At 30.3% G+C, this 10,093-nt stretch overlaps 1 protein-coding gene across 1 annotated transcript in view; it reads right to left on the bottom strand.

The window, feature by feature from the left end:
• Positions 1-2,754: 2,754 nt before the first annotated feature.
• Positions 2,755-10,093, bottom strand: part of LOC106463470 (peripheral plasma membrane protein CASK-like) — a 37,032-nt gene continuing 29,693 nt past the window's right edge. The window contains 6 exon segments of the mRNA XM_013923502.2: positions 2,755-4,404; positions 4,782-4,862; positions 6,368-6,528; positions 6,531-6,569; positions 7,064-7,144; positions 7,488-7,637. Of these exon segments, the coding sequence (XP_013778956.1) occupies positions 4,225-4,404; positions 4,782-4,862; positions 6,368-6,528; positions 6,531-6,569; positions 7,064-7,144; positions 7,488-7,637 (692 nt within the window). The 3' untranslated portion in view covers positions 2,755-4,224.

Here is a 10,093-nt window from a genome sequence, read left to right as displayed (position 1 = left end):
CTTAACATCATAAATACTGTGGTTGTAGAACAGCTACTGCATTGACAATTTTAGTTATCATTTTTAAAAGTAACTCAGTTTAATCAGCTGTCAAGGTATTGATTTAATAACAGAAGAATTAAAATGTAATACAAGCTGGTATAATACTGTGGCTACTACATAATAAATCAACATAATAAAATACTATAAATTTCATCTCATCCTCTAAACCATGATTTTTTTTAACAATGTCTGTTACAATTGCTCAACCAATTTTCAAAATGAAATACTAACTCATGAAATAACATACTCTAGCTACATAAAACTACAATACAGCAGTGTAACCACTCCATTCTCTGAGCAAATTACTGCCATGTGAGTTTATTAATAATCTAAATTTGTCTTATGAAGTATTTGTGGAATACAAATACTAAATATGTGAAGGTCTTCAAGAACTATGTTGTTATTATTCTGTAATGTATAGCGGATTGAAAATGTTATAAAAAAAGCATGGGCAACAACTGGCAAACTGCAATACCAGATAGGGAAGATGCAGGCTTGAGGCTCATAGCATTCCAGTTGTGACCTCAGGGCATGAATTCATCGCTCGCAGATATGGTATGTTGAGAGGATTCCAATAGTTAGATAAAATGATGAAATGAGCCAATGTCACAAAAAAGCAGTTAATGGAAGAGTGATGAATAACAAGGGTGAGATACTGCTAGTGAAGAGTCCGGCATTACAAGGTTTGTCTCTGTACACCCTAAGTTAATTGTCTTGGATGATTTTTCCAAAGATATTAGACAAGGAGCAGAAATAAGTTCTGTAAGTACCAATAACAAAGTGGATTTTGGTTGCAGTCTGATGGAATAGTTCACTTGTTGCTGGAAGATCCCACTTGTATGAATTGAGTTAAAAGAACTATTTTTGAAAGTAGATCTGCTAAACTTCTTTAATAATTGGAAAAACATTAAAAATTGTGTATATAATTCTGTGTTTCCTACTCTAAATGGCACTTCTCCACTTCATCATCTCCTCAACACTTAAGAAGTTGCTCCGGGAAATTATTCTGACTCTAGAAGATGAAAGTAATCCAGAATATACAGGAAGTCCACAGCACAAACTTCTTGTAAGTATACTATTTCTGATCTAGTCTAACAGCATTTCACTTAAGGTTCAATAATGTATAAAGAGAGAAAAGTGAAGAACATTAACTGTACTAAAGAAATAGTAGATTTGAAAATGCTTAAAGTGGAATTACTTAAAGATACCTAAGAATAATTGTTAATACAGTTATACAAAGTATGAACGAGAGAATCCCTCGTGTTAATGTAATTAATAACTAATGTTTTTGAATATAATAGAAGGGCTTATTAACGAACATCTAGACTTTCAAAATGAAGAACACAATGACTTAGTAGTAGTGCTATTGAAAAACAACTTTGAGAGTTTCGATATAAATGAACTGTTCAACAGTGAACAAATATAGAAGTTATTTGATTTGTAATTAGTTGTCTCTGTGTGAGTTCTTTATTCCACACATTCTCGAGTTGGTGGCTTTTGTGCTCTGCTCGCTACAGCACAACTCAAAATCAAAATTAATTATTTTGTAAGGGGCTGTCCACGTGCCCAGTACACTTAAATCATTCCCAAAAAATAAAAACTCAACACAACTGAGAAAAAAAAAAAACTGCTAAATTATTTAAGATTCTAGTTTATCATTAATTATAACATACCTTACTCAAAATAATAATTAATGTCAATTTTATAATAATTTCACAAAACACAAGTTTCTTTAGACATAAAATAGGTGATTAAAAACAATTTGACTGAAAGATTTCCACTCAAAATCTACAATGATTTCAATTATTGGGATGAAATTGATCAATTGTTATATTAAAATAATTCATATTGTAACACTGCTATAAAAATTTCATTGTAGTTAGCATACATAACAGAAAACTGAATAACAAATCAAAAAGCTTTTTTATCATGTTGAACAATTTTTGATTTTCAGATAACCATCACGAAGAAAGTTAAGGACTACAGAAACACTTTTAACATTTCACTATGTCAGTTTATACAATAAAAACAACTGAATAAGCAAAGTATTTTGAAAATTATTACAAAAAAAAAAGAGTAGCCTTTTGATATTTTAAAATCAAGAAATAGGAACTTTAAAAGATACAAATAATTATACAAAAATGTGTTTAACCCTATACATAACCACATGACCTACAGTTGATATCAGTCTTATACAGCTTATCTATTGTTTATTAGTTAAAGTAAAAAAAATAAATCTCTATGTCAGTCAATGAGATAACTGGCAGTCTTTTGTTTAACACATAAGTTGAACGTCTGCTGGTATTCACGCTGTAAGCTCTTAGTTAGGTCTAGTGAGTTACCTCAGAAAAGATGTCCTTATTTATTGTTTAACTCTAAAAATTATATTCTTGTGTACTGATTACTTAAAAAAGAATGTTCTTGTGTACTGATTACTTAAAAAAGAATGTTCTTGCATACTGGTTACCTTAAAAAACAATTTTAAAACTGTCTCATCACAGTTGGTATTAGAATATTACAGCATTAAGTTAATAGAAAACTTGCTTACAAATTTCAGAATTGAATGTTAATTTTTATTTTCTTGTTGCTGATATAAATGTTTAAAGTTGTTAAAACAAACACTGAATTATTCATTATCATTATGAAATCTTTATACAAAATTGCAAAGTAATAATTAAAAGTATAAACAATTTTAAAGAATAATAAGCACAACTAATAAATCCAAAAAAAAACTGTTTAATATAAATTTAATTAAAATAAAAATCAACATCTTTAAACTACTTTACTCCTTCTATTAGATCTACTAGTTCTCCCAGAATTATTCCTTCTCTGTGTATATATATATATATTTTTTTCTGTACATCCCTCAGAGTTGTGTATATACCTGTTTTACCTTGCATAAGGTTTGATAATAATGATTAATTTATAATAATTATATTTCTTTATAAGTACAAGCTGGTGTATCTATATTAGGTTTGACAATATCTATTTACTAAGCTGGAAAAAGCCTTGTACCGAAAGAGAAATTGGTATAATAGGTGAAATAAAACAATTATTTAAATATCATGCTAGGAAATAGTAAGGTGAGAATGGGTGGTATACATCCATGACAATAAAGTAAATTTATGCTTGAATCAGTACTGAAAAGCAAAAATTATTATTCAATGGTTATGATAGTAGAAATTGACTAAATTGATAATAATTTTATATAATAATACTGATGATTTATTTTGTATGAACCTCAAAATAGTTTTTATTAATATTTTAATCAGCTATCACTCCTTTTAAAATACAGTTGGTTGTTTAGAGTTTTTTGGCACAAAGCAACAGGGCTATCTGTGCTTAAGATTCAGAGATATTCATTCACTTGTTTCTGTTCTTCTGATCATTCCAAGTTTTGACCTCGTAAACAAGTTTTAAAATAAGCTATTTATAACTTCTCTCAAAGCCACTCTCACTTCTAATTTTTGAGTAGCCTATAAGATGGTCATTGCAATAAAATTTATCTTAAAACTTACTTAACTCTTAACAATGTTGATTTCACAAATATCAGAACTAAGTATGATGTTAACTTCAAGTCTCTGTCAACTAAGTGGACAAGCCTTAGATCACAACTTTACAGTAAGAGTTTTTTTCCTAAACATTTGCAACAACCAAATATCAGTAGCTGTTGATGATTTTACTGTTAAGTCTCTATTTGAATGAAGTGTAACTGGATCAACCTGCTTAAGATCAAGAATTTACAGTGTTTGCTGCTTGAAACAAGTTATCAAAGTCAAATAGATGAATGGTCAGTCTAAAATATTTTTATGTGACTGAACTCTACTAACACTGTTTCACACCTAAACTTGTCTTCTTACAAACTGACATGGCACTTCTATCCTTGTTTGATATCAAATGTAACAACTTCCCAAAACAACTCTCAACAATGTAAGGCCAGACTTCATTTTGTGTTTCCCCATTACTTTAAATTAAAGAGCACCATGGGGTACATGTACAAGAAGAGTCAATTTTATATTAAAGGTGTCCTTGGAAAGTACTGATAATGGAATGAAACTAAAAACAACAAAATGTGTCTTGTGTAGCACACTCATTGTGGTTATGGTCTTTGTAACAAGGCTTCAAATCTCTCTTCACCATCTTCAGAAAAAAATAACTGGGTACATATAAAATCCTGAGCAATCAATAGACCCAACTGACAGGCACCCACTGGGGTGTCACATTAATCTTTTCCATGGCCATTTCCAAAGTTCTTATTGTTTCATCAATGTTGTTGTTTACTACTGTCATGTCAAAAAAATGCCCATATGACTGACGAAGAAGTTCACTCTCTTTAGCAAGTCGTTCTAGACTTCCATCAGCCTGTAAAAATAAATTGTTCTTCCATAAATAGTTCATGTGGTTCTGATATATGAAAAGAAAAATTTTATATTCTACCACTTGTAGCAATATCACTTACATACATTACTAAAATAGTGTATACGATTACCGTATAGATAAAAGCCAATGATCTGTTGCCAATTTTTAACATATGTTACTCACTAACAAGACCAGTACCTGCTATAGTGTGCACATTTTGATTTACTGAGTGTACTAGAACTTATAATACATCTAAAATGAGAAATAACATATCACTTCTCACTTATTTTATCCCTACTGTATACCTCAATAATTAAATTATAATACTATCTGACGTAAGACTATGTATTGGAGTTAACTAGTTCTCTCCTGTTACTTACATCATTCATGGTTGATAAAGATGGTGCAGCAATAAAGATTACATAAGGTGAATATTCTGCTGTCCTTAGTATTTTTAAGGCCTGCAAAATAAATGGTAAAATAAACACAGAAATGTTTACAAATTTTATTATACTCTCATTCTCATGGCTAATGCATATTTTATGTAGCCATACAGACAAAGGACATTATGTTTTGTTTTAATATTGTTCACACAAAAAAATACATAAATAATATTTTCAAAATAAATTATGATATTAATTCATTTAAATTATTGTAACAGACAGTGATGGATAATTTAAACTTCACTTTCACATAATCACTACATTTTGGTCCATTTGCAATTTAAACAAAATTTTGATTAGCAAACAGTATATAAATCAAATACTTTATATCATAACAAACACAAACTTTCTCACTACAAAACCCAGCAAAGTTCTTTACCCTATTCTTGCTTCTAAACATTAAGCTTGCTAGGTGATTAACATTATTGAACTTCTTACGCTTCCATGTGTACAACTTTTGGTAATCAAAATAGGTAAGTAATAGTTATACCAAGCCCTGGCTAGATTTTAAATACCACTAAATGATTTAAGCGTGCTAGGTAGTACCCACATAACATCCTATTTCCTATATATATAATAGTTTGGTTTGAAATTATCCTATGCTGTAATAATTAAACTGATCAATTTACCAACTTCATCATCAAAACTGGCTTTACATTTCCACACTATTCAATTCCTATTAATCAAAATGACTAAGTAATATTTACACTAGAAATTAAACTGGCTGGGTAATTGGTTAAATCACCCAGCTCTGATATCCAGCCAGTTTAATCGATTATCTATGAGAAGTGATTACATTGAGTAGTGTCCTGCAAACTAATTCATTAATTGAAATTACAATTAATGGATTAATTAAAATAAGTTTCTGATTATTACTGTTTTTAATTATACCAACAGTTGATAAATCAAAATTCCAATTATATAAATATTCATGAAAAAATAAATTTATCCAAATTAGGGTTTCCAATTATTTCAACTACTTGAGTAAATGAAAATACTGCCACCAAACTAGAGGAAAGGCAAGTGTCAACCACCACTCACTGTCACCAGCCCTTTTTTTTCTTTTTGTTTTATTATTGTTGTTGAACTGTTGACTAGTGGGAAGGCAATTGCAATCAAGAACTTGTTTTGGTGTTGTTGAGCTGGTGACTAGAGGGAAAAGCAACTGTGTGGCAGCACAAACTGCTAACTTTTGTTTGTTTGTATGTATGTACTATGGTTTGAGTAACACTGTACTGATTGATTAATCAAATGAAGTTGATTAGCAAATATCACTAATTGAGTAGCTCTACCAGGCAATATCCATATAATCTTAAACTCTATTCCTTAAAGTGGCTCAGTCACCTAAAACCATCCTAATTTTTAAACTAAAGTGGCTAGGTAATATTCACACCATTAATTAAACTGATGTGATTGACAACTATTCTAACTTTCATTAACCAAACTAATTAGTTAAAACCCACATCATTACAAATTCCCATAAACAGAATTTTGTAAAAATCACTTAAACATCTCATAGTCACCTGTGGTTCTACATCTAGAATAGCTATCTTTTCTTCTTGCTGAATTCTCCTGATTGTTTCTAGTCTTGTTCCATACATTGCATCTTCGTGAGTTCCATACTCCAAATATTCATTAGCTGCAATGTCAGCCATCATCTCATCATATGACACAAAGAAGTAGTTTTTCCATTTTCTTCCATTTTCCTTGGAGGTCTTGTTGTATCTGTTGTGAATAAGCCATTACTTGAAACAATGAACCAGATTAAACGTGTAGAGCACACAGTAAAACTCTCCAGAACTACAAGTTATAAGACACCTGAAAAAAATTAGTATTTTCAAAAATACCTCAGAACTAGCAAATTTGCAGTGAAATATTGGAGAGCTCAATAAGATGTATTCTTTGAAACAAGGAAAATGCATAAACTTATTGTCTATTGTTTACGTGAATTGAAGGACAAATATATCAGTATCACCTGACAGTCAATAGTTTTGATTTTGACCCCTTAATATGACTGGAGAAATCCCAGTTTGCTGTATCTTTTAAACAATAGTTGGTATTTTATGTTCTTATTTCAGGTTAATTTTATTTTACAGTTATTATTAGAGATGGTTCTGTATAGCAAGAAATATTTTTATAATAGCATTAAAGTTCTTTGTTTATACCACCTTTCTATCATAGTTAGGTTAAAAAATAAAATAAAAATGCATAAAACATACGTGGAATAGGATATGCATATTTGTCTGGATGATTGGATATTAGATTGTTCTTAATATGTCTCCGCCCTACACCATGAGCACCTGGTGGGAAAACAGAGAACCATAAAAGTAATATTTGGGAAAAACTTTAAAAGAGAAAGCATGCTGATATTGTATAATTTTGAGATAAAACTATGATTGGCAAATCTTGGAGTTTATCATTAGACCCTGTAAGCACATCAATCACAAAAAACAGCTATTATGTTACCAATAACAATTAATAATAAAAGTGTGAATTATGCAGTAGGTTCATTAACTAGGATTTACAATGTTCAGTTACAAATCAGCTTGAAACCAACATTATATTTTTATCAATTATTCAAAATAATTTACTTCTTTTAAATAAATTTTTAGTAACCTATAGGTAAAAATGTATTTTTCTTACCTAAAAGTACAAGAGTCTTTCTTTTAAAGGCTGGTAGCTTTACAACCTCTTCATAGGTAACTAAGTCTAGTTGGTCAAAAATGGCATTATGTTTGGCTAGATATTTGTCTTTATAGTGCTTCTTTTTCCTTCCAAATATTGAGCAATTTACTAGACAAACAAAAGACCATTGGAACAGTTTATATCTACATGTATATCACTATACATATCAATTTATTAGTTCCTCATAACCTTTTTCGAAAATTTGTAACTTTTGACTAAAATGACAGAATAATTACATCCAGGATCTAGTATCTTCTATACAGACAACCATTCTGGTTTTGAGGCTGAAGACATTGAAGCTACAAGATATTGTTTGGATAGGAAACATTATAGTTTCTGTATACTTTTTCACTGGGTGAAGTGAACTAGTCACAAAATAGTATGTAAAACGTGCAGTCACAACATTCAGAATGTCTGCTTAATAAGAATATAAACAAATAATAATAAATGCTGGCTACTGTAAAGTTTTAAAAAAAGAATGGGTCAAGTTGTAGAGGTGAGGTCTCTCTGATGGGTAAGCAAAGTCTTTTGAAAAAATTGACAATTTAAGAACTATTTTACCCTCTTTCTTCAGCACCTGGTGTTTGTTTATGCAATGGTTATTAATCTCAAAAGTAAGCATGAAACTGCAAGAAAGCATCTCAAATAATTTCACAATATGTTCCAACTATACAAAATTTTCCTTGCCTTGCACTTTTCTTTTTAAGTCAGAAAGCGACTAGTGATGGATAAGCAGAGTATGGTTACTGACAAGGTGAAAAAGCTAAAGAATGAATACTGCAATATATTACAGTTAAACCAAAAGAATATGAAGTCTGTGTACTGTAATTAACAGAAGAGCATGGTACAGTATGTAACAATTATCACACAAGATAATGACAACTGAAGAGTATACACGCATAGTCATTACAACAATGAGCTGATATTCTGAAACCAGAGCAACTGACAAAGGAAAAGTTTTACAAGATAAACTGAACTAACCAGTTTAAAGCTGCCATAAATCAATCACAATTATCACTTATCCTTGTTCACGGCCACTATGAAGCCATTGTAGCTGTTAGTAAGAAAGCAGTAAAAGCTACAAAGAGTATTTACAAAGTTCATAGTTTCCAGTTAAAAAGCGACATTAAGCAGATTTTACAGCCTGCCTTTCAACAAGTGTCATTTATAAATAAATAATTAAAAGAAGTACCCTGGTATGTAAAACTTAAAACGTATTTATTGTTGGTTATACAGAGTATAATACCTATAGTTACAAAGTTTCACCAGGTTAATCTGGCATCATCAGGTATAACAACTAGAAGAAGTAAGCTCCTGATCTAAATAATACAAAAAAGTAGCAGATGGATACATTGTTATTCTTCTCTACATTCTTCATTGTTAAGATGTTATTCTTCTCTACATGAGGAATCTTGATCATAAAATCAACTGGAAATCAGCCAAATGAATATATAAAATGGGAAATTATATCAAAAGAAAAATTATGGAAGGTTCTTAATCCAAAGGTTGCCAAACTTCAAAACAAAACTGAAGGTCAATTTAAGCTGAACCCCTTCTCTGACAACATAAGCCATTAATGGACTTAGAATTTCCATTATAAAATAAACAGTATATGTCTTTCTCTCAACAACCAGTATTCAAACCAATTTAATGTTCTTCTCAAATAGATTGAAAGCATTATTTTAGATTTTACCAGTATTGTTTAATACCTATTATTAGTGTTAATATTCTTATAATTGCTAAGAAAATCTACAATAAAACAGTTTAAAATATCTTATATGCATTTGAAACATAATTGTAATACATGTTAGACATTTACAATAGGTTAATGTAGACTGATTGTACTATGTTATAAATTAATCTTAAAAATAGAAAAGATAAAACATATGTATACAACAATCCAATCTTAAAAGTTTTAAACAACAGCTAGAAAAGATACAACTGTATATCAGAATATGTATTAATTTAAGGTTCAAGCTGTTTAATTAATAAGGCTTCCTTTAGTTTGTGGCCGTTTATATTTTTTTCTCTACTGAGAATTTAATAATCGTCTGGATGATATGAATGATCCTACATGAACATACATTCATAAACATGAGCTTTTGGGGGTGGGGTCTTATGTTCTTTAACAAGGTTAGGAACTTGTCTGTGGGCTCTTGCAATGTAAAACACATCACATTGTTCACAATTTATTTGATACAGAGAACCAGAGGTATCAGAATCGTCCTTTTTTTTTTTATAGAAGTTACCCTAGTTTTCTGCCAAGAAGAAACACAAATTGTACAGACAAGTTAATTTGAGATTTCCTTAACATTTTCTGATTGAATGCAATACTTTTGGGATTAAAGGAATTGTGCTATAAACAGGACATTTATTATTACTTACAGGGGCACATTTAGGTCAGATGGGGCCTGGGGCAGTAGAAGTAGCATTTGCCCCTCAAAATTTATTTTTGTTGGGGGGCCCCAAGTAGTCAAGGGCCCTGGTGCAGCTGCTCATTTACCCCATGCTTAATTACTTGACTTGACTATTTACCCCATCCTTAATTACTTGACTATGTGTTT

Source organism: Limulus polyphemus, unplaced genomic scaffold, assembly GCF_000517525.1.
Source record: "Limulus polyphemus unplaced genomic scaffold, Limulus_polyphemus-2.1.2 Scaffold1416, whole genome shotgun sequence".
NCBI lineage: Eukaryota > Metazoa > Arthropoda > Merostomata > Xiphosura > Limulidae > Limulus > Limulus polyphemus.
Note: the sequence above shows the minus strand (reverse complement) of the source record. Positions and strands in the feature narration are given on the sequence as shown.